Source organism: Solanum dulcamara, chromosome 5 (genome assembly GCF_947179165.1).
Source record: "Solanum dulcamara chromosome 5, daSolDulc1.2, whole genome shotgun sequence".
In the NCBI taxonomy this organism is placed as follows: Eukaryota; Viridiplantae; Streptophyta; class Magnoliopsida; order Solanales; family Solanaceae; genus Solanum; species Solanum dulcamara.
The window spans coordinates 9699239-9725588 of record NC_077241.1 but is presented as its reverse complement, the minus strand read 5'-3'; the positions used below and the strand labels follow the sequence as shown (position 1 = coordinate 9725588).

At 34.9% G+C, this 26350-nt stretch overlaps 2 protein-coding genes across 2 annotated transcripts; one reads left to right on the top strand and one right to left on the bottom strand.

Moving 5' to 3' along the window:
• Positions 1-2190: 2190 nt before the first annotated feature.
• On the top strand, positions 2191-14869 carry LOC129889009 (protein GET4-like). The gene is made up of 12 exons (XM_055964107.1): positions 2191-2335; positions 2461-2540; positions 2651-2729; positions 3718-3799; positions 9318-9483; positions 10858-10948; positions 11465-11548; positions 11777-11823; positions 12474-12602; positions 12883-12967; positions 13129-13209; positions 14567-14869. Exons 1-12 carry the CDS (start codon positions 2288-2290, stop codon positions 14582-14584), a joined length of 990 nt encoding a protein of 329 aa, XP_055820082.1. The 5' UTR covers positions 2191-2287; the 3' UTR covers positions 14585-14869.
• A 1071-nt stretch (positions 14870-15940) lies between these two features.
• On the bottom strand, positions 15941-25085 carry LOC129889008 (uncharacterized). The gene is made up of 3 exons (XM_055964106.1): positions 24467-25085; positions 18318-18524; positions 15941-16306 (listed from the first exon to the last, which is right to left on the bottom strand). Exons 1-3 carry the CDS (start codon positions 24977-24979, stop codon positions 16163-16165), a joined length of 864 nt encoding a protein of 287 aa, XP_055820081.1. The 5' UTR covers positions 24980-25085; the 3' UTR covers positions 15941-16162.
• Between the last annotated feature and the right edge of the window lie 1265 nt (positions 25086-26350).

Here is a 26350-nt window from a genome sequence, read left to right as displayed (position 1 = left end):
ATTATCTCCTCTTTTGAGAGAGACTTGATAAAGTTTCACAAAATGATCGAGCGTACGACATTCACGTACCCTATGACCTTTCATACCACACCGGTGACAAATATTGAATTTACCTCTAGAATGATTATTTTGAGGAACTTTATTGTTCCCATGTTTATTTTCATCATGATGACAATAATTATTTCGTCCTCGCCCACGTCTACGACCACGATCACGACCACAGGGGTATGACATTCACGGGCTTCATAATTTTTCATCAGCAAAGTATTATTTTACTTAGCCACAAGTAAGCATGTAATTAATTCAGAATATTTCTTAAACCTCTTTTCATGATATTGTTGTTGTAGCAACACATTTGAAGTGTGATAGTATCTCAGTGATACTTAAAAAGTTTTCTTAAGTAAGTCATCATCAGTGATAGTATCTCCATATAATTTTAAAATGGAACTTACCTTGTGAATAGCAGAATTATACTCTGTCACAGTTTTAAAATCTTGAAATCGAAGGTGTATCCAGTCATATCGAGCTTTTGGTAACGCCATAAATTTTAGGTGGTGATATCAATCCTTCAAATTAGTCCATAATTCAAGAGGGTATTTTACAATTAAATATTTTTAATCCTTCATTAATATAATGACGGAGAAAAATCAAGGTATTTGCTTTATCTTAGCTTGATGCTTTATTTTTATTTTTAATAGTATCACCAAGACCTTTAGCGTCAAGGTGAATTTCAGCATCAAGGATTCATGACAAATAATTTTTTTCGGTAATGTCAAGTACCACAGACTCAAGTTTTGATAAATTTGACATGATAAAAACTGAGATAGAAATTAATTTAGAAATAACAAAGACAATTAAAATTAAATTTCTTCTGCAGATATACCTGATATAGAAGTTAATTTGTCTGGAGAAAAATTAAAATTTCGTATTGATAACGTGTTATGAAATAATAATAATAATAATAATTTATAGATAGTAAAGACAGAAAGTTTAATAAAGGGAGAAAGAGAGAAATTGCAAAGGAAGAAAGAGATAATTTTTTAGATCTGTGTGCTAAATTGCACACTTTCGTTGGCTATTTATAGTCAAAGATAAGTACGCCAATTTTAACAAACAAGGGGTAAGGAAAAAGTGAGAGTAGGAAAAAAGAAAACTAAGGAAAGAGACATTCACGTTATGACAAATATATCATAGTTAAAGACAATATTATTTCTAAGAATACGAAATTCATTATTTTTTTAAAAAAAATATGGAGCTAATTGATTAAGATATGCTTATTAAATTAATATAAATAGATTTTTAATTATTTATAAAACTAACTTTATGTACGTATAGAGAAAATTCACTTTATTTTTTCGAGTCTCAATTTTTTTTTTATCTCAAGATTTTTGCAAAAAAATCATATAATGAAAGGAAAACTACCCAAAATAAATTCAATTGTGAAACTATTTATCCAAATTGAACTCAACCCAAACTATTTATTCTTAATGAATCAATGACTCAAACTATTTACCATCTTACCCCACTTTTTTTTTTAGTCAACATCACTGCTATAAATTAATCCTATGTAATAGTACATCTGTGTATTGATATATTTGTGATACTCCGTTAGTATATTGATACTCCGTCTGTATCATATAGGATTGGATTCTTTTTTATAAGAAATAAAAATTAAACAATTAAAAGAAAATTATTAAAGTCACAATCTTATTTATAAAACTCTAAATTAGTAGAAAATATATTCTTTGTGATATTCTATTGGTATGTTGATACCATATCGGTATTATATATGATTGGGCTTAATCCTTTGTAATACTCTATTGGTATATTGATACTTTATCGATGTTATATAGGGTGAGCGCTGACATCAGCACGATGTCAGCACACGATTTTAAAATAAATTTATATCATTTTAAAATTAAAAAGGATATGAAAGTAATGAGACATTTAAGAGTAAATATTTTTCTCGTTTTAGGTATAAATGTTCTTTTCCCTATAATGAATTTACTAATATTTCTAATAATCGCCATTCGCACAATCAAAATTATTAATATTATTTACCTGACATAATATTTTATGTTATACTACATATATGTTTAAAATATTTCCTAAATTTCATGTAATCCCCCCACATAATTAATTACCTCAAAACCAAAAGACCTTAATATAAATACGAATATTGAATTTATTTGATAGCAAGAAATAGAGTGCAGTTTTCTAAGCAGTATTTTCCTGACCTCATTAAAACCTCCGATTCCTTAATCTTCTCTCTACTTTTCATCGAAGGATGTCGAGAGAGAGAGTCAAACGTGCGACTCTGCCTCCAGCTCAAGAGGTACTCAAGATGCATTTTTTTTTTAGTTTAGTTGACTTCAAAATCTGAATTAACCCCTTATTATAAAATTTATGGAAACTTTTCTTGTATAAAAATTTCAGATTTACATGATTTATGATTTGCAGAATATTGACAAGTTGGAAAAGGTTGTAAAACAAGGAAATTACTATGGAGCTCAACAGATGTTCAAGTCTATTAGTGCTAGGTACAAACTATATAAACCCCTTCTTTCTTTTTTTTTATAATTTGAGATCAAGTCTAAAAGGGGTAGTCTTGAATTCAGTTTTTTTTTTTGTATATTTGATATGATTTCAGATATGTGTCTGCTGAGAGGTACTCTGAAGCCTTGGATATTCTCAAGTGTGGGGCTTGCTTACAATTGGAGAATGGACAGGTTATGATTGATCACACTCTTATGGAAATTTAAGCTGAAACTGCATACATATTTAATTGGACGGATAATTCCTCCTTCCCCGATTTTTTGTGGCGGTATTTCATTGGGTCCCAAGAGTTTAAGATGTTAATTAGAAGTCACGGATTAGGGTACAAGTTTAGCTGGTAGTTTAGCTTTTCTGCGGGATAGGCTTGGTGGTCCGTGGTCGTACTTGGATCTTCTTTCTTACTAGTGGTATTAGCACTATTCTCGTAGTTTCTTATTTTTCGATTTCGGTTATAACGTGTTTTTTTTGTGCTTGGGTTATCGCATATTTTGTTGCCATTACTATTCTTGCCGCGGTATGTTGTGCACTGTTCTCTATTTCACATTATTTTGTTGTTGTTAATGCTCTTATTTTTGTATTCCCTTTTTCATATTGCTTGGAAATGTTTTAGTTTAAGCCGAGGGTCTATCGGAAATAACCTCTCTTTATCCCTACCTACTAAGTAGGGGTAAGGTCTGCGTACACTTCTACTCTCAATAGACCCCACTTGTGGGATTACACGAGATATGTTGTTGATAGTAGAAGAAAATATTAGAGTGATGGTTGAAAAGTTAGCTTGATACTATAAAACATTATAGATTGAACACCTTAATATACTTGAATCTTGAAAGTTGTATAGAACTAAATCGTGCGAAACATTTTAGGGATGTTCTTAAATTAAAAGAGTACGTATAAAAAATTGGATTTGAGGAGGGGCGAGGGGTGTACATTTTTTCATTTCCCAGACATATTCCCGGTAGGAAGATTGCTTATTCATGTTGTGGACAATTCAGCAGATAAACTTATCACTTGCAACAAAGGTCTACTATGTGGAGTTGGTAATGACATTTAAATATACTTGAAACTTGAAACTCAAAGCAATTTGAGGTTATTCTTGTTGGAGACTAAAAAAGAACATCTTTTGCTTCTGTATTGATAAAAGACAATCTTGACAATTTGCAGGTTACCTGTGGGTCAGAGCTTGCTTTGTTGTTTGTTGAAACTCTTGTAAAAGGAAAAATTTCTTATAATGAAGAAACTCTTGGTAAGTCTGCTCTTATGTTTTTACGTTCTGATAAATTTTCCTTTTCAATACATTTATAATTTATCAAGCTGAGTTAGTTCATGAACTATCAGTTAGTCAGTTCCTTATACTTGTTTTGTTCTGTTAATTATCCTACTTTATCATTACTTCAAATCACTCCTGTCTTTCTAGTTCTCATGTCTGTTTTCAAACGTAATTTGCACTTACATACAGAATACTAATGAGTCTTTCTGTTCTCTCACCATCCAAGTTCAGTAACTTTGATGATCGAATTATCTTTCTTAGGTGCTTCACTTTGCCAATCACCTTGAAATGGGAAGTCACAGTATCACTTGTCGCCAAGAGAGTACAGAAGTTAAAAGAGAATTTGCTGACTGTTTTGCAGAATTAGATCGCTTTCCATATCTTTTTAGTCGTAAAATATAGAAGGATAAGAAAATTATCCAGCTCCTCCACCCAGACTCTTTTATGGATCTTCTAAATTGAATGTTTCAAAAGATTTGCCCATTTCCCATCTGGAAACCTCCCTTATGATAGCTTCCTTATTTAAGAAGCTGTTTTGGGATGCAAAGTGGAGAATATGCTAACAGCTTACTTAGGCATGCCCTTAGGGAATAACACATGGATATGGAAATTTGGGATGGCATTGTGGAGAAAACAAAAAGGAGATTAGCCAGATGGAAGGCCCAATATTTGTCTCTGGGAGGCAGACACACCCTCATCAAGTCAGTGCTAGACTCCCTACCTACTTATGTCATGTCATTATTTCCATTACTCTCCAAAGTTTTGAAGAAACTGGACAGATTAAGGAGGGACTTCCTTTGGCATGGATGCAAAGAAATTAAGGGTTATGACCTTAGATAGGAGGGTGTGGAGGACCCACGTTAGGGTAGAAGGCTAGTTCATAGTATCGTTATTCTTCCTCTTTAGTGGGCGTATTAGCGCTCTATAATTCCTTGTGGTCTGATTTCTGTTATTATCTATTACTTTCTGTACTTTGATTGCTCTATTTTATCTGGGTTGCTTTCGTTATTTGTTTTGCCATATCGCTTTGAACTTCTTATCCTTATCTGACTTCTTTTTATGATTTTACTGAGTCGAGGGTCTTTCGAAAACAGCCGTCCTACCTTGGTAGGAGTCAGGTCTGCGTACACTTTACCCTCCCTAGACCCACGTTGTGGGATTTCACTGGGTTGTTATTGTTGTTGTAACCTAGTCAAATGAGAGATAACCTTGAACAACAGAGACATAGGGGGTATGGGCATTAGAGATTTGCGGAAACAAAACAATAGCCTTTTGATGAAGTGGTCATGGAGATATAATGAAGAGGGGCAAGCCTTATGGAAGGATGTCATTCCAAGTATGGTGAGTACAATACTTGGTGCAGTAATGTTAGTGTTGATGCCTATGGGTTGGGGTTTTGGAGAACTATTAGAAACTTATGGCAAAAACATGAAGCTAATATATACATTGAAGTGGGAGATGGTAGGAGAACTAAGTTTTGGGCAAATGCGTGGAACAAACAGGTCCCTCTAAAGGAAGCCTTTCCAGATGTATTCTTGCTATGTAGTAATCTAAATGCAAATATCAATGAATGTTGGATAGCACAAGGGTGAATCTGAACTTTAGGAGGTTTTTGAATAACTGGGAAGTGGAGAGAGTGGCCAAATTGCTAGAGCTATTAGAAAAATTCTTTGGCACCACCAATGCTCCTGATTCTTTGAGATGGAAACATAGTAAACATAGGCCTTTCACTGTTAGCAAGGCATACAAAATGGAAAGCCCCTGGCAAGGCAACTCTAAGCAAAGTTTGTGGAGAAAGGTATGGAGAACCTTAGCACCAACTAAGATAAAGTGTTGTACATGGTTGGTTGCTAGAAGGGCTTGTCTGACACATGAAGTGTTGAAGAGAAAAGGAAAGATTATAGTATCTTGGTGTTCATTATGCGGGAAGGCAGAGGAGACCAAGCAACATCTATTCTTGCATTGCAACTTTATAACACAAATTTGGGCCATCTTCCTTAGTCTCACAAAGACAGATTGGACCATACCCGAGCATACTACAGACTTGTTGAGTTGTTGGACAAGAAGAGGGAGGGGGGAGCAAGAGACAGAAGGCACGGTGGAGGATAATTCCACATTGCATTTGGTGGACAATTTGGAAAGAAAGAAATTGTAGAAACTTCGAAGATATGTCCAATTCCATTCAGAAGGTTAAATGGAATTGTATTGTATCTTTTTTATTTTTGGTGTAAAGAGAAAAGTTTACGGGAAACAGAGCAGATTGTGGAATTATTAGGATCCTTGTAATTATTTTTTTCTTTTTTTTTCCTTTCATTTTTTCCTGTCAACAACATATCCTTAATGCTGAAAAATACAACATTACCATTTTAAAAAAAAACAATGTTGGAAGCTTCCTTTAGTGCTACATATCTTTATCAGCTATTTTCCCAGATTTAATTCTTTCCTCCCTGCATACGGCGCACTTATCTAAAAATCCTATCTACTTCATAATCTCTTTCGGAATGCTGTGTTATAAGAACCAGGGATGGCTAGAATTATCAATTGTTCTTCCACGCATATATTATCATTGAGACTATGAGACTCCTTCCCTCTTCAGGAAGGTAGTCTCTTTCTAAGTTGCTTGGACTCGGTTGTGGGTGTCCAATACCGGTGCAGATCTAGAGGTCAGATCCTCTATGATCTAAATTTTAAGATTCGGGGATACAGATCCATGCATGGAGACGGGTGCGGGGATTCAGCTAAAATTAATTCAAATATCTAAAAATAGAGTGATCAAACCTATGAGATATTATGTGGAATCCCTGAGAAAATATTGATCAAGAGAGAATCCCGGAAGGAGATAAAAGGAAAGGGAGTGACAATAGAAGTTATATATCAAAGGTATCCCATTTTCTTCAATTTCACCTTAGTTTTTGTTTTGATTACAGAAATCATTGAACCGGTTGACCAGATCGGGTAGGGATCCCACACCCACATCCACACCCACGTTGTGTCGGCACAGGTGTGGCACCGATAGTGAAGAGTCCGAGCAACTTAGGTCTCTTTGACAGCAAGCTACCTCTTCTCAACACCTACCTACAGATACCGAAGTACTATGTCCTTATAAGTTGCATATAAGAAAGGAGTCCTAGAAATTGGTAATAGCTTGATTGCATCCCAAGACTTATGCTAGCCGTTCGACATTTTGGACCTCACAGACTGGGATAGTGTCACAACAGTTTTTAGATCATTTTATACTAGATACCTCTTGAAGCCACAAGATGAATCTATAACTAAGGCTGGTCAAATATTCTTTAGGGTCACAGAAGATAAAGGAATCATCAGCAGTATACAGCCCCTTTAATTATCTCTGGCTAGGAGACCACATAGATGCCCTCTTCCAGGGCTCAGTCTATCACTATGGTAGTACCCTCCCTAAAGAAAATAAAACTGTATCTGACAATGGTCAACTTGTATTAAATATTAATCCCCTAGAACTTCCAAAAATACCTCATGACTAGCCTTTAATGTGGTAAGATATTGAATTATCAAGATTTGTCGCTTTTCTCGCTGCACGCTCCACAAAACACTATTAGAGGCAGACAAATAATGGATATTGTGTTGACAACTAATGAAGCAGTTAATCTGGAATCTGACAAAGAAAGCCTGGCACTTAAAGTAAACTTGAAACATATGATCATGTCAACTGACATTTCATCTTCAGAATGCTGAGACAGATGGAATTTGTGGAGAAGTGAATCAATTGGTTTTTCATCTTAACTGTGAAATTTTTTTTTTTTATTAATGGGCACCAGAAGTTTTTTCTGTACACATAGAGGGATAAGACAAGAGGAACCTTTATACCCTTTGTTAATTATTATTGCGATGGAGGGACTTAACAACATACTTAAGATTGGAAGGATCTAGGGTTTTGAAGTTTCCAGAATCTGAGAAAACAGACTAGAGATTACTCATATCTAGTATCCTGATGATACTCTAATTGTGAGGATAATATTGATATATTTTGAAGGTGTCTCTAGTCTTCACATTAATTGGAGTAAGAGCCGTCTATTCCCAATTAATTTGACATCCAATATGGAGCAGTTGACCCAGATTTTGGGTGGAGTAGTGGTACCTTGCCGTCAGTTATCTTGGCATGCCTTTGGGAGCATCATCAAGACCAAAGAGATTCCGAATCCAGTTTTGGTGATATGTGGGAAGCTGCCCAGATGGAGATCACAATATTTATCACTGGGAGATAGGCTTGCCTTGATAAATTCTGTCGTGGATGCTCTACCAGCATATATGATGTCCCTCTTTCGTATCCCCATGTTGTTATACAGAGGATAGACAAAATCAGGAGATCTTTTCCTTGGAAAAGTAATAAGGAGAAAAGAAGCTTCCATTGGTAAATGAAAAAATCTTATTAGAATTAGAAATCAAGGTTGGATAAGTATCAAAAACCTTAAGAACCAAAGTAAAGCTCTTAAGGTGAAATGGCTGTGGAGATATTTTCAGGAGCTCCAAACTCTGTGTAGTATTATCAAAACCAAATATGGAGAGTTGGATTTTTAGAGAAGTTACTACTCCTTATGGTGTAAGCCTATGGAGAACTATTAGGTCATTCTACTGTCAAGGTTCACAGTGGCACCAAGACACTGCTTTGGACGGACCAGTGGATGGGTTCTGCTAGCTTACGAGATTTATTCCCTGATTTATTTTCCCTAGGCCAACATTAACACGAGACAGTAGCTGAGACAGTTAGTCATCTTTTTTCTGTGCTTCATAGTCACTGACCAGCCGTGGAAGATTTTTATTAGTCTCAGAGGCATCTCATGGACAATGCCTAATAAGATTGTTGACTCTCTTTTAGCTGAGAGCAAGTTGGAATTGGTGCAAGAAACAGAGAAAGAGGGACGATTATCCCAGCATATATTTGGTGGATCATCTGGAGAGAAAGAAATGCCAGATGTTTTGAAGATAGAAATAGCAATGTGTAGAAGATCAAGCTTAACTGTATATTGTTATTTTGTTTTTGGTGTACAAAGGCTTAAAATGAAAATATTTCTGAAGCAATCCTAGATGTTTTGGAATTTGTCTAGGATTGCAGTCTCAGTTTAATATTTTTTTTCCTCTTCTTTTTTCTTTTGTTTGTAAATATGGTTTTTAGTACTACCTAACTGCTGGCTTTAATACAAATTGTTACCATTTTCAGAAAAAAAAACTACTGATTGCATTTTGAGTTATCGAGAGCTAATAAAACAGTCACTTCAAATGTATAATATTTCATTAAAGTTAAGGGATCTATACTTGTTCTTCTGTATATGATTTCTTCAAATGACTAGGAAAGAGATACAAAATGTTCTGAAAGTTAACCAGCATGAATTAAATCCTGATGTGACTTCATATTGCTATATCATAAGGGGTAATGTCACTATGCTGCTCTTCTTTTTCAAGTATTGATGCTTAATAATTAGTTTTGGTTCTTGCTTGATCATAATGCAATTCTGCTTAGACCATGTCAGGAAAATCTACGAGAAATTTCCTCGACCTTCGGTGCCACAAAATTTGGACCTCGCAGATGATGATGATGATGATGATATGCAAAAACTTTCAGAAGCCATTGCAGCAGCCAAAACCCGAGTAGAATGCTGTTCTTCTTTCTTAAAAGCTTCTATCAAGTTAGATACTCTCTCTCTCTCTCTCTCTCTCTCTGTCGTTCTTGCACATATTCTCTATGTTCATTTGTGAATTCTTAAAAAACATATCATTTTAGTTGCTTGAATTATGTATTTGTTGAACATTTTATATTACACTACCATGGATTTGCTATCGAGTTTGCTTTTAATTTTAAAGGGAATTGTTTTTTAGTTAACGTGTACCATACTTTTTGGGCAATTGATAAAAGAAGAAATAATGAACTCGGCAAAATGTACTTAGATCTCCAGAAGTAGTGCTTAACTTTTTACACAATTGGTTGGGTAATCTTCATTTAGACTGTTCCATACTTTTCTTCAAAACTTAATCTGTGCGACCTAATTGGATAGACCATGGATTGAGCAAAAGAAAGGCCTCACCTTCCTTGCCACTCCTCAAAACTTATTTGGTCTTCGTTTTTTATGGAAATCGGAGAAGTATCAATGTGTTCCCTAGAACTCAAACCTTCACTTTTGGAGTCCCTCTCAACACTTGACTGTCCATTCTGCAGTTGTCTCTGGAGGATCCACATTGCTGTGAAATCTTCCTGCAAGACATCTTCGAGTACTCTTTTCACCTCTTGTTACGGCATGTGAAACAGTAAAGATTACCTCATCTAGCGATCTTTTCTTGTAGAACTTTCTGTCAAGGGTTAGTATAAGCCGTGCCACTGTCTCTTTATAAGAGTTCATACACGATTATGTGTTCACAGGGGAGATCTTCCCCAGATACGAATTTGGAAGCAATTAGAAATTCTCTTTCCGTGTTGCCTACTTCGATCAAGCCCGCGAAGTGCAAGTTGTCGAAAGTGATTGTACCTGACAAATCAAAAGAAGGTGCCAGCAACACTACTGAAGGTGGTGGCCTAACGAGAACAAGAAGAAAAAAAGGTGGAAACCTCACGGAAATACAAAATGCACTCTTTGCAAGCAACATGTGCATCAAGATGCTAAGTATTGTCATACCTGTGCTTAAAGTAGGGAGTATGTGCAATGTGTGGAAATGAAGTTCTTGACACCGAGTTATACAAACAGAGCAATGTATGATGAGGACATGTTGACGATCTAACTTCTCTGTTAGCACTCTTATCCTATAGAATAATTCCTACTTTGTGAATGTGATCAGATGCGATGGTAGGCAGTTGATTCTATATTCATGATTCTGCAAAATACTTAAAGAGCTTCACCCAATGAGGTGCCGTAAATTGGTGGTCTTTTGAAATATTTTTTAAAAAGTTCACAGGGAAAATTATCTTGGTTGCTTTATTAAGTGGCGACATCTTGTCCTCCTCTTTCAATGTTTTATGACCTCATTTATCTATTAACATCTTCTGATGAGAAAATGCTGTTCTTTTATAGGTGGTCAGCAGAATTTGGTGCACTTAGGTACGGATCTCCAGAGCTGCATGAGATGCAGGCAGATTATATGTATTCTCAATCTCCTGAAGTGGTATGTTCTTCAGAAAGCTTGATGCTCTTTTATGCTTATTTAAAGAAATATGAAATGCCCGTTATGTTATTGAAGTGGTTCTTTCTTCATTTCTAGAAAGAAAGATTAGTTTCTAGCATGACTAAGAGTCTAAGACGATTCATAATATAAAGAACTGGCAATAAAATGAATGATTATCTTGTTTTAGAGTCCAACTGTTGCTAATGAAAGCCTTTTTTCACCTTACTCATACTAACATGCTATATGCAACTACAACTTGAAAGAGGGTAAAGCATATGATCATACTTATGGTCTAGGTTTCCATTTACTTGACCTACTTGTAGTAGCTGTTAAATATTTGTATATTATGACTCTAGTATCTTTACCAGCAGTGGTCTTTCTGTTTCCTCACAGTACTTTGCTATCTGAAATTGGAAGAAGGTAGTGACTTCTAGTAGCTGACAATTAATGAAATTGAATTCCAAGGCCTATCATTGGAAATGTAGTAGACCTCCTTACATTCTTATTACTTTGCAGGACATGGTTAAAGTATCTTTTCATTTTGTTAGAGGAAGGAATCTCAAGAAATTTGCTTCGACTATCATAAATTTCATGGGCAAGGTAAGCACTGATTCCTGTGATTTTTTTGCTATCTTAGATATCACAAGCAAATATTACTAGGTCCAAAAGTTGGATCTCCAGTTTCCTGTGGACAGATAGTTTTTTCTTCCATTTTAGGGTTTTGTTGCTTTTGTGAGGCAACAATTTCATGAAGGTTTTAGTGGCTATTGACTTAATGATGCTATATCATAAATATAATATAATTAATTCATAACATTTAACCTGCAGTGCTATCCAGGAGAGGATGATTTGGCTATTGCCCGGGCAATTTTGATGTAAGCAGAGTTATAATATGAATAATTGTCTTGCATTCAATTACTGTTCTTCTCAGTTTATCCCGTTTGTGCTGGTCCATATTAGGAACATTGTATTTCTGTAAATTATTTTACACTTTAGCTACTCCAAGATCAGTAAATATTTACAATTTTCTGAGCACTTGCATTAGTGTAGCTCTGCATATTATTGGCCCTTCCAATGTGATATTTGGTCTTTGTGCATATTTGTCAACCAGATTAATGACTTCCGGTTTGTTCCAGTATATGGAACACAAATGGGCTACTAGAATGCTAGCTGTGTGGAACATGGTGGCAAGGCATCTTAGAAAATAAATTTGGACACAACTTTATCTAAATTGAAACCTTCTTCTGATGCATATGCCTATCAAATTTTAATTTGAGTGTAAAATACATTTGGACACAACTTTATCTAAATTGAAACATTCTTCTGATGCATATTCCTATCAAATTTTAATTTGAGTGTAAAATGTTCCGCTGAGAGCCCTAAACTAGAATATGTTTCTCTAGCTGTTTGAAACTTTAAATTATTTATTTGTCCGATGTTCAATCAACAGTTCTTGTTATGCTTTTTTTAGTTTTTAGCTTGTGGGTCGAGCATATAGTTTCATTTTGTCATTCTACTTTGGCAGGTACTTGTCTCTGGGAAATCTGAGAGATGCCAACAAGCTCATGGATGAGATGGAAAAGGAAATGCAGTCAAGGCATCTTGACTTTTCTTGGTCAGAATTAATGCAGTTTGTCAACTACCTTTTGCTGACGTAAGTCTCAGTATGTTTTTTGAATACTTTACTTTTAATGTGTTTAAAAAGTATTTTTTTATATGCTGTTGCTGAAGCCTCTTTTCTCATTTTGATTCACTCTAATATTAGTAAGTTGTCTATTTTTCAAGAATTTTACAAATATCCCTCCCTCCCCTCTGTATGTCAGATCTTGCAAAATTTGGTGCCTTCTGCACCGGCATTGAGGCCTCGTGATCGTCCTCATGTCTTTTACTTCATTTAAGTCAATGAATTAACAGTTAGAAAATTTGTAATTCAGGTTGCAGAGAGATGCCTTACCTCTCTTTAATATGTTGAGACAGAACTACAAGTCTATTATAGATAGAGATCCTCTATTTAATGAGGTAAGCTCTTCATAAATGCGAGTAATGTGCCATTCTTTCAATCTTTGTGATGAATGACTCTCTTTGTAGTTTCTCTTCTGCTGTTTAATGACTCCATTCTCCATCCAGTTAGACTGATGGTTTTCCTCCTAACTCACATCTTCTACTGTTCTGTGACTTAGTTGCTAGATGAAGTTGCAAAGAAGTTCTATGGTGTACAACGTAAAAGTCCTCTTCAAGGCATGTTTGGTGATATCTTCAAGGTAATATAATATTGTCAAAGCTTAGCAATTTAAGAATTTACTGACCAAAAGCATTGTGCTCTTTTTAATTGTGGAACAGTACCCACCCTCTAGGGGCACTTGAAAAATTATAAAAACATATATGAATAACCTCCCTGAAGTTGCTGTGAAAAATGAAACAACTCTTTCTTTCAGTAATAAGAAGCATGCTTTACTTGCCAGTATGAACAACAAAATCTATCTTCATGCCAAAACCACTTATCCATTGATGAATTAGACTTTCCCGTTCAATATGAGTAACTTTCTCTTTTGTCTATTTGTATTTTTGGTGTAAGTTATCACATGCTATCGTTATTGTTCTTGTCTTGTAAAATTTGCATATCTTTTCGTTTTTTGCCATTATGCTATATATATTGTTTCTCTCTTACTTGGGACTGTGACTTTTGAGCCGAGGATCTTTCGGAAACAGTCCCTCTCTCTCCATGAGGTAGTGGTAAGGTCTGCGTTCATCTTACCCTCCCAGACCCCACTTGTGGGATTTCACTGGGTATGTTGTTGCTGTTGTATTTTTGGCGTAAGCAAGAGATTTGAGCTCCGAGTAGATGATTGACTAGACTTTTGGAGGCTCAAGTGTGCTTGTTTTATATATTTTGTAATAGATAGGTTAGATAGGTCTCAACAAGCGAATCAGTGCTTTATTACCAATCACAAGTTTCATGTTCAACGCACTATTAATATGGGAAATTATGATCAAAGAGTTCTTTATCAACCACCATCTACTACAGAGATCCCGACATGAATCTTTTTCAAGTACAATAATTCAGTTTTGTCCCCCAAATTAGTGAATTTGACAGGATTCCTTTGTCTAGAATAAGAAGTGGTGGGTCAATTTTCATAATTATATACACATGCACGCACGACTTGTCTATCCACTAGCTAGACGACCTAGTGGGTTTCACTCACTTAAATTAGTCTTCATTCTCGCGGACCCAAAATCTAAAATCTAAATAGTTTGTGCAGAAACAGAAAGCATTATTTAGAACTCAACCTTGTTTGGCCTATTTGTTGTTGGTTATCACATTACTCAAGTTCTTACCCTTCCAGCTGATGCTCACTCAAACAATCCTTATCGAGTAAGTTTCTATAGGTTAAAATGTACTTGCCACTAGTTAGGTAGAAAACAAATTGGCTTGCCACATTCCATAAATTCAAGGTAGTTATTTGTGATACTGTGAGAACATAAATTTGCCCTAACCAAACCTAGCATTTTCTTTTCTTTTAACCAGTTCTGGTGTTTGTTTTCAAAGTTCTCTCTCTCTCTATCTTTCTGTCCCTCTTGTTTTTTAGTTATTGCGTAATAACTTCTTCCGGTTTGCAGATGATGGGAGGCGAATAGGATGGGGAAGAAATTATTTCAACATGATCTCACATCAAAATAGTGTATCCTGATAAGACTAGTTTGTTCATTCAATACCAATCCAAGTAGTCCATGAAAGATTCTCTGCAGTCAAATGGATGTGCTTGCTATAATTATTTAGGTTTGATATCGTTTTATGAACATATGTTGCAGAATGGGGTGATGAATTCTCATTGATTGCTCAAAGTTCCCTGTTGTTGCCAATATGTGATCCCCTTGCAGATATTACTATTTGAAATCCAAATATCCTTTTCCTTTTGCCCATGTCTGTTCTCTTACTTTTAGATTGAACCTCAGATTTTATCTTGTATTATTAGTCTCTGGTGTTTTTTGAGAGGTACTATGGATTAGCATTTGAAGTTCAGGCTCTTGGTTGAAACATTTGCCAAATAAGAAAATGTATCCTTTTTCTTAAGGTCAACTAAAAAGGAAAGTTTGTCATATAAATTGACGTCCTTTTTGAAGGAGTTAACAAATATTATGATGATGGGAACAAAGAGATTGAAGTTGAATCAATACAATATACAAGCAAGCAAACAAACTAGAACACCTTGAGAGATTGTTCGCGAATTACTAAAGCTAAAACAGAAGGCAATTTCAAGTTTAAATATTGCAATAGAAACTTGATAGCTAGTTATTAGAATGATTTTGGTAATTTTATTTGCTATTACTCAAACAAGCATGAAACGTATCCTTGCATATTCCTTCATAGGCCAAAAATGGATTAGATGGATATATCTTGTTCATTATCAGACAAATACTTCTCCACAACCTTCGTGTGGGAAAATAATTGTTTTGAAACTAAGAAGATTATGTAAACAGTTACTCGGGAGCTCACTTATCAAATTCCATCATGAAAACATTTGGTGATTTTTTTTTACTAATATACAAGTTGAGTTCATCCCTCACATCTAGCAACAATATTATTATCACTTAGTTGCTTTTATATCTTCACTTCTTTTATATTTTTTATTTTTTTTTGCTTTGAACCCACAAATGCCCAACAATTTCGAGTTATTCAAAGTGTCGCGCAACCATTTATTTGCAGTCCTCAGATAGCCTCAAAAACAAACTTACTTCACTTTTAATTTGTTTATCTTAACTTGACTAGAGACAGTTTAAAAAAGTAGAAAATTCTTTGAATTTTGTAATTGTCAAGTGTCAACTATACATAATGTACCAAAATACTCATTAATCTTAAAGTTTGAAACATGCAAGGTGAAATTCTGAAATTAAAAAGTTAGAAAAAGACATTCTCTTTAAAACAGATTAAAAAGGGGAAAGAAACAAATTCAAATAGAGGATTTTCCTTGTGCCATGGAAAGTGGAAAGGGATAACTCAAAATTTTACTTCCCATTAAACCAAAGAAAGAGGTTGAAATTTTCTCCCACCTTATCTACCATTTTCACTCTTCCGCAACCCATGCTATAAGATATTTTTCAAGAACAGATCGTAACTATGAAGGTAGATAGAATAATCACAGGAGGAAGTTACAAAAAGCTTTATGAACTTTAGGATATCATTATGATATATTATTTTTTGATCAAAAAAAATCATTATGATATATTTGCATCTTTTAGAGATGGGCTGACCACCACACCTGTTGAAGCTCGCATACAATGCGTTCCTAGAGCAGCAACACATGCACCATCTGTTTTTAGATGTGGTTGTACTAGCTCCCAAATCTTTTTCTTCGCTACCTGCATAAGAACGGCGTCAACCCAAAGCCAAATAGAATACCTCGCTCCTCATCCAACAAAAACTAACTATACAAGGGATATTAGGGCAGCACTCTCGTTAATGAAATGAGTAAACAAACTCAATAGATGTACTTATTTCCCCTGCTTCATTCTATGCAATATACTGTAAAGCTTTTAATAACAAGTGCTACTAACATAAGATATCAGACAAGCTATATTGATCTTTTCGGACAACATTACCCTATTTGTAACAACTGAATGAGGTGCACATTCTGAATGCTTCTCCAAGAAATCAACATATAATCCATCTGAGCAGTAAAAATTCTTCGATCCAATTTTGAATTCAGGAAATGACAGATCTTTATAATTCTTCAATGAACATAAGAAGTTCCGCCCCAAAAATTCAAGAGGTAACTATTTAGTATAAGAAGTCAGTATTCAAGAGGTTACTATGGGTTTCATGAAATCTGTCTTACAGATGAGTATCCAGTTTCTAAATTATTTTTTTTTTCATTCTTGAAAAAGGATGTAGGAACTATGGATAAGAATCTGTAAGACAGATTGCAAGAAAATGCATGATAGACCACATTTATAATATTGCAAATAGAGTTTTGGAAAGGAGGATGTCTAGTCATAGATGGAATAACATGAGTAGAGATCCTTCAATTTCATCATCCTACTATGTGACGATTAATCGCTGCTTCTCATTTCTGATGTTCTTTTTACACCCAAAATTTGTCACAAATTGCTCGTGGAGAACATAAACAGGGCTATGAATGACTAAGGTGTCTATTTTACACATGGATCTCTTTAGAGATATGGATCGTCAATAGTACGTTAAAACTCCCCTGCACCCGGTGGGTAGACCAAACTAATGAATGCACGACATGTATTTTTCACACACATTTATCACTTAACTATAATTATATGGTTAGGTGATACCTACTCTCACTTTAATTTTTACTTGCTAAGGTTGAATTGCACAATTTGGTGTAAACACCAGGTGGGTAAGTATTTAATACCTAATCTTATTATGACTCTAAGCAATTAACAATACTCCATATTCTTCACAAATTTCACAAGGCAAATGAATGAATAGAGTTCGGTATAACATGAAAAAGGCTTTTAACTTTTGTCACCCCAAAAAGTAAAATAAATTAACCGGACCTTTGCTTCAAATTATAACTACTCAAAAATCAGCTTTCACACTTCTACGTGTTCTTTTAATTTCTTCAAATCTCTCTCTGTCTCTCTCTCTCTCTCTCTCTCTCTCTTATATTGCTTCTCAAAATAGTGAAACTCATATAAATAGTTTATTTTCAATAAAAAGAGCAAAAGAAAATCAAACTTTCTTCTTGAGAAATCTAATACTCCTAAACATAAAACATAGGAGGCATAAGGCAGCGATAGATGGGTAATAAACCTAACATTTCTTTTTTGTCTTCCCAAGTTTCTAGAATATATTAAATCTATATAGTTAGCATAAAGTAGGAGAAACAAGGAGTGTATCCAAAAAAACCATTAGTTTAATACAAGGGTAAGATATCACTTGGCTAATAGTCCTTTCCTGATGGTCCGGAAACACTAACAAGTGAGGTAAGTGTAACTTTTTTGAGGCAGTAGTGAGGTAAGTGTAACTTCTGAAAATAGAAAGATCTTTTTTTAATCCCGTGGTTGAACTAGGAAAGATAGATCTTAAAAAGGTAGGGCAGTACACACCTGTAGGTGCAGTCATTCTTCAAAATCTGAATCTCAAGTGCATGTAACCTTAACTACTTAACATAGTCAAAGACTTAACCTGGATAGCGGTCCTATTTCCTCACAGTCCAATGAGCAACAATAGAGGAAAGAACGAAAGCATTTCCCTTTCCTCCCAACTCAACTACCCTCACGCTCACTATAGCATAAACTAGTTGCTTCGAGTTAAATAAATAACACACAGAAGCCCCATGGCTTTCAGGCTAGTGCACTGCCTCTTATGGGCAATCAAACTTTACAACGGAGATGTTACCTGGTTGGGTGTTGCCACATCAGGTAGATTATCCTTTTCATCAGCAGAACCAAACCATATCCTTTCCCCAGGTACTGCATCTTCAGGTGGCTCAAGAAGTTCCACATTCTCATGAGATGCATCAGACGCTGCCATCAGCATTCCATTTGATTTGACACCACGCATATTCCTTGACTTTAAATTCGCAAGAACAATCACACTCCGTTCCTGCATTTTGCAGTATGCATCAAATGCTTACTTCAAATTATAAACTGTAAGAATCTTAAACATGTCACTACAGATGGACTTTAGAAGCTTAAGAAATGCTAATGTACACACAATAATCAAGTTTTATTAAATCTTAAGATGTGCTAAATACTAGCATATTATTAACTACAGAAAAAGAAACAAACAATCATAAATGAGTTGTCCCGAGGAAAAACTAATATATACAGTTCTATTTTCAAGTTTGACTAGAAATGTGCTCCAATAATACATGAAGCAAGAGGATTTTTTAAACCTAACCACTGGGATTTACGAAGATCCAAACTCCAATCCTAGAAACTTAAACTCATAACTATTTTAAAGGTTGTTGGATATCAACTATTTATTTAATTATTTATTTAGTTTTGCTTTAAAGGGCTAATTATATTATTAGAGAGTGATTAAACTTGAGTTCAAGAGAGTAGGCAGTACTTCTCGAAAGCAAAAAAAGTGCAAATAAGCATAATTTCAATGGAGCTTTAAGTGAAAAGAGAGCAGTGAAGCACACAGCTAATCAGTAACACAAGAATTTATCCAACATATATGAATTTAGGACTTCATCACATTGCAATTACAAATTACAACTTTAAGCATCCAATGTAGAACAATAATGCAAAAACTTAAATTACACATTAGTTAAGATGTAACTTCAACAAATCCAAACCAAAATAACTTCAATCATAAAATTGATTTTCAATTTCAGTTGATCCATACAGAAGATAATTAATAAAATATAACAACAACAAAAATGCCTCAATCATAAGCAAGTTAATGTAAATTATATGAATCCTTGCTCCAAATTGCTCCTTTGACCTTTCTCACTATAAAAGAGGACAAATTGGCAACATCAATTTCATAATTAATTACTTCAGTAAGAATACTAAGAGAGTACAAGAGAATCCTGCAGAAAGGATAAAGGAAGAAAAATAACAAGAAAGAAGTAAATCAAAGGATGAAGACAAATGGTAGTAGAAGAAGAGGGATTAGAAATTCGACAAGAAAAAAAATGACGAAAAAGACAATGTTGAAGTGTTCACGGACAGGACTTCGCATACTCAAAGAACAAAATGCCTTATTAACTTCCTCCTTTTTGTTTTCTTTCAAAGTTAGAGTTTTTAGGGTAAATTTCATAAAAGGTCACAACTATGCCTTTTTTCTCTAAAGTCACACAACTGTGTTTTGTAACTTAAAAGTCATAAGGTCCCAAGATGAAATACTTGAAAGCTCCCAAGGTCCCCAAACCATCAACCCCAGCACTATCAACTATGATAATTGGACTATGTTGTGGAATAACATTCACAAAAAGAAGTTCAACTCCATCCTGCCTTGGGGAACCTTGATTCCCTTCTGCTTATGGAACATCTGGCTCACTAGGAACAACAATCTTTTTAATAACAAAAAGGATAAGATCAGTGCTGGCAATGCCATTGACAGAGCAATAGAATACCATCTTATGGTAGTGCAACAGGAAAACAAAGAGGCCAGTAAAACTGTTGTCCGGGTCAAGTGGGAACCTCCCTCTATAGGAACCTATAAACTGAACATTGATGGTGCAGTTAAAGGTAGTCCTGGAACTGGAGGTCTAGGGGGAGTATTCAAAGATCATTGTGGTACTTAGGTCCTTGGTTTCATGGGAAAAACTCGGCTCACTAACCCAACACTTGCTGAACTGCAAGCCCTTAAAAGATGCACGTGTACAGGGAGCAGAACAGGGTAGCCGATGCTTTGGCAAAGGAAGGACTGCATATGGAAGTTTTTGATGTTCCAACCATTTTTGAAGTTCCTCGGGTGTGTGCCCAAGAAGCCTTTCAGGCAGACATTATAGGAACTACTTTTGACAGAACAATTAAAGTTGGAAACATTTTATCCCTGGCCGGGATGTGGCCCAAACTATTACTACTTTGCACCCCTTGTCTACAAGGGGAAACGATAACTAATCTTTAATATAACTACTTCCTTCAGACCAAAAAAAAAAAACCTTATAAGTCACAAGATTTCACCTTAGTAACAAAAGTCATAATGTCAGAAAATCAACCTTTCTGATGCACTGATAATTTTTTACTCCACAATTTAACCATTTAAAAAAAAAAAAAACTAATCTGATGTACCAACCCAATTTCAAAAAAGGAACTGACCGACCCTACGCAACAATCATAGGTATGTCTCCATCACTTTAAATTAGTTTTTTGCTTTGTTTATATTAACTATTCCAAAAAATCTTTACCAATAATAGCATTTTGTAACTGTTTATTAATGCAAAACTTAAATATTCTTATGTTTCAAACCAAACAATCCTTAGTTGTAGAGGTTGAATGGGGCAAGTATCCCGTAGAATTAGTCGAAGTGCACGAAAGCTGGCCCGAACGCCATGGTCATAAAAAAAACAATCCCTAAATCATTACTATTATCTCAACAATCTTTATTATGAGAGATCAAGTTTTAATTGTAGAGATTGAATTGCGCTACTAAACTAAAACAAAAATTACAGTAATTTTTTATGGTGTAAGGAAAACGGTTGTAAAGATCTTAGTATTCTCTCGTGGAAAATATTATGCCAATAAAGACATATACTAATATTCCCAATGTGATTACGTTTTATTTTGAACTCCTGTTTTTAAATCTCTGCAATTTCCTCCATTAGTACTAGAAAAAGAAGAGTAAAACAGTAAGCAGGCATTTGCACATTTGATTGAGATTTGAAAAAAAAATAGTATTAGAAATAATTGAAATAAAATATATTTAGAAGATAGTGTTATGTTTGGACATGAAACATAGTTGAAGCTTTTTCAGTAAAAACATGAAAAACACCTGAAACCTATTTTTCAAGTCTCAAATTCTATAAGATACACCCCTTCTATGTGAATTTTCCATTTTCTAAAAGTATTTGATATTGTTGTCTCCTTCCTTGAGCCATAGACCTTCTGCCTCCGAGAAATCTCTTCAGACTTCGCCAACTGTTCCAAGTTTGAGATCAATGGATTTTGCAATTTTTGATGGTGATAGAGGTCTGGTTGAACCAGTTTGTTCAATCAGAGCATTAACTCACCCAAGGCTCTGCTCCTTTGAGTATCATTTTTTTTCATGGACTTCTTTGTTCCATGTTGTAATATCCTTCTTAAGGCATCTCAGTTTTTGCATTAGAATTCACACATGTGTTTCTCGAAATTTGTCTAATTAATCTTGGTGACCAGTCCTCAATTTGTCTCTTGAAGAAAAACTAAATCAATTTCCATTTCTGAATTAAATACTTCAGAGTTTCCATCTTGACACTTTCATTCAGCCCCCTCATATTACAGTTGAGAATTTTTAACTTGATTCAGACAAAGCTTTCTGGTGCATGTCCCTCAAATGTATCTCCATTAATACTAGGAAAAAAAAGAGTAAAACAGTAAGAAGGCATTTGAACATGGTTTGGATGAGATTTGGAAAACGTAGTATTAGAAGTAGAAATTGAAATTTAGAAGATGGAGTTATGTTTGGACATGGAACAAAGTTGAAGTTTTTCTAGGAAAAGCTTGAAAAACTACTAGAACCTATTTTCAAATCTCAAATTCTATAAGGTATACCTTCCATGTGAAATTCCATTTTCTAAAAGTATTCGGTAATGCTGTCTCCTTCCTTGAGCAATAGACATTTAGACTTCTGCCTCCAAGAAATCTCTTCAGACTTTGCCAGCTACTGCAGCTCAAGTATGAGATCCATGGGTTTTGCAATTTTTGATGGTACTAGAGGTCTGGTTTCACCAGTTTGTTCAATCAGCATTAACTTTTCCAAGGCTCTGCTCCTTTGTGTCTCAACTTTTTCATTGACTTCTTTGTTCCATGTTGTAATATCCTTTTTAAGACATCTCAGTTTTTGCATCAGAATTCACACATTTGTTTCTCGAAATTTGTGGAATTAATCTTGGTGACCAATCCTCAATTTTTGTTTCTTGAAGAAAAACTAAATCAATTTTTCATTTCTGATTAAAGATTTCAGAGTTCCCTCTTGACACTTTCATTCAGTCCCTTCATATTCCAGTTGGTGGGTTTCTTTATGCATATTACGGCCAAATTAGCAGGACCTATTCCTTGGAACCTCATCAATTTCAACAAAACCCCCCACATAAATCCCTATTAGGTCTATTCTGAACTAGGCTCACTTGATCACTAAAAACTCATCCATATAATTTGTCTTCTTATTCGTCACTACTTCTATGGTTTTAAGCCAAAGACCCTCCAAGAAAGGTATCACCGTTGGGAAGGGGAAAGATCAATAGAACCTGGGCTGGATCCAAGCTGGGATATAGATGCCCTTTCTCAACCAATTCTGAAAGGACTCACTCATGCCGGAAGGAGCATCCTCACTTAGTGATCGATTCGCTTCATGCAAATCCGAAGAAGTTATAACGCACAAACCATATGCAGGAAATTTTCTAAGTGTGCTTTTGGTAGGGGTTTCTAGAAGCACCTAATAACCTTTTTCTATTCCGTGCTACGCCCTTGCTTCTCACCCTTTATTTCAAACTCAAGGTAAAGCCTTGATCGATATGAGAAAGATTAGATCAAGAACCTAACAAGTACAAGGGGCTTGGGCTTGAATAGCCTTACTCAACAAACACCTTTCTTAATAAGGTTGCTTGTTTCCACTCATTGAAGATTTTAGCTACAAAAGGTCAACAATCCTATCATAGTATTCCAACTTTAGTTTTGCATTTAATCCAACCTAATCTCTCTAAGCTAAGGGCTCTCAAAATTCTCCTAAAAGAGTCAGTCTAACAAGGCTTCTTTCACTAGTCAAATTTCCTAGAATAAAACAACTCAGTCCATCTTAAAATAAATAGTCTTCTATTCATTGATCTAATCCATATCTTCAACAGCAGAGAGATTTCTGAATCGTGACAGCTCAATATATACATGTATTTTTTGGAAAGAACAACTTGAGTTCATTACTAACTTGATTTAACTACTCACACTGTGGATTTAGGAGCATCAACTCCATTCATGTGGGCTTTTGAGGAGGGTGAGAGATTGTTGGAATTTCATGAAAGTGATATTTTGTTCTTTTAGTTGTGTAAGCCTTCCGCTTCTCTCTTAGCTTTGCATTCTGTAAATCCGTTGTCTATTCGGCTCTTCCCTTTAATAGGTAAAATCACAATGTGACATTTAACGATAAAATGCTGGGAATTTCTTATAGTAGAATCACAAAACCTAAGATACACAAGAATAAAGTTTCAATTCTGAATACATGAAGTGGTAAGTCTTGAAGATAGGATTAGATTTTCCTAAATAAGGAAAGGAAACATTGGTAGGTCCGTAGGTCACTTGAATTGAGAATGGCATTGAAGAGATAATAGTCAGATGCAACCTAAATAGAGACATTTAAAGAGTAATGTCGTCTAAGGGGATAGTCGAGTAGTTGAGACATAAGAGTAGCAAACATGAAGATTTTAAGTACGAATGCCAGCTAAAACACCCAGGTTCAATTTCTTTACACACTTGTTACTCGAGTACCATAATAGAGGAACAGCTACGTCAGAAGCAATAACGTAGAGAATGTGATACAATGAATAATAATATAATGATTGTCATACAATGGACAACAGTAATCGCCTGATTTATAGGCATTTTTGTCTTTAAAACTATTCTTATCCAGGTATTGTTAATAACCATATTATTATCCTACATTCTATCTCATATATAATACATGAATTCTCACATAATTATACAAAGTTTAATATCGAAAATAGACAACACGATTAGCAGCAACAACAACAACATACCCAGTGAAATACCATAAGTGGCGTTGGGGAGGGTAGAGTGTACACAGACCTTAGCACTACCTACCTTGTGACAACATGATTAGCATAAAACAAGCAGTACAAATCCAGATTAGAAATTAGCTGTATTAGAAAGCAGCAGCAATACCTGAAGATGGTCAAGAGGTACATACTTAACCAACCCACTACAGATGATTCTTGGCTCAGCCTCACCAACATCAACCTCTTCAACATAAAGCGAATCAGCTTCTTCGTGTCTCCACGCTCTAAGTATTCTCCCAACCCTAATATCCAAACTATTCGCCGCATCCTTAATCTTCATCATCTTACTCTCCTTATCCTCCTCAACTACTTCACCAGAAGAATCCTTCTCTTGTACACTCACATTTGATGGTGCCGTACAATAGAAATTGAAGTATAACTTCGTGCTCTGGTTACCCCATTCACCAATTTTACGTCCATTGACACCAGAAATGAAAAGGGTATTGCTTATTTTTTGGTGCTGAAGTGAGAATGTTGAGGAACAATAGTTCAGCCTCGAGCGTGAAGCAATGGCAGTAGATGATGAAACTACTGCAGGAATTGAATTTGTGCGGCAAGAAAGTAAGAGAGTTCCACTTCCCTTTAACCAATTAGCTGCCCCAATTCCCATTACAGTCATTGTTGGCTAATTGCTCTTCGAGCGCGACGCACTGCCTTCGCTGTTTGTTTTTTCCCAGAGGAAGAAGGGAAGAAGAGGGAGTATGACTTGGGTTTAGGATAAAAACTAGAGAAAATGTTCATATTAGTCACTAAAGTTTTGGATATACTCAAATTCAAACTTTATTTTGGGTTGACACTTATCTCGTGTCGGAAGGTCAAGGAAGTTGGTGAACTGATAATGAAAATATTGGTGATCGAAACTTTGATGAATGGTGGTCGTAACTATAACATATTTAATTCTATACCTTGTACTAGTTTTTATTTCTCCACCTTCAAAGCAATAACATGGACTAGTTTTTATATCTCCTAGTTATTCTTGAATGGCATATTGGTTTTTTGTGAAATCGAAAGAATATCGTACATGATATGAATATGATCGTTATTTACAAAGTTAGGTAAGAGCTTTTCTTTATGCATTGATTGAGTTCAGGTACATTCATAACTTGATACGCGTATTAGAATTGTTCATCAGTCGATTGAATGAGTTTGAAAATGATCAACTCGATATTAATTTGATTTCTTAAAATACTATGACAAAATTAATTTATCTAAATTTGTATGGTTTTTTTATTTTTACTTATTCATTTTGAGTTTACATAACAAAAAGGGTCAAAGCTACTATTGTGAATATGTCGTCTTCTCTAAACAATGTGATGAATATAAAGATGGTAAAAAGATAGTCTGATGCATAAAATATCTCGTGTTCATGCAGGATTTAGGAAACGAATGCACTCAAAAGTATGTGATGTAGACAATCTACCCTAATATAAGCATTAATGATTGTTTTCACAACTTAAACTCATGAACTATAGATTGCATGGAAATAATTTTATTATTGCTTCGAGACTCTCCTTTATGAATACAAGGATGATATAAAGTTGAATTTTTTTTTTATTTGCTTCGGAACTCTCATTCGTGGGTGAACTATCTTTAAAATTTTTGTGATGGTTTTTGGATTTTGGGTGCACTGATAGTTGACAATGCTAAATTTGATTTTTCACAGTTCGCCCACAAATGGGCAAAGTATCCGTTTTGGTATTATTTTTTTTTAGGAAGGGACCGTTTTAGTCTATAGTGCTCAAAAATTGTCTGTTTTGAGGTCGGACTCAATTGAAAATACCAACTGAGCATTTAATATATATTTTTTAGTTTTGACAACGTAATATTATATAAAAAGAAATCATCTTTCTGGGTTAGTCATCTTCTGTTATGCAAAGTATTTGACCTTTTTTTGTCTTTAACAAGTCCTAATAAGAAGTGATAGATCTTGAAAAGTAATATAATGTAAAATAATTCTTTTAATAAGATATCGCAAATATGACGTTTTAAC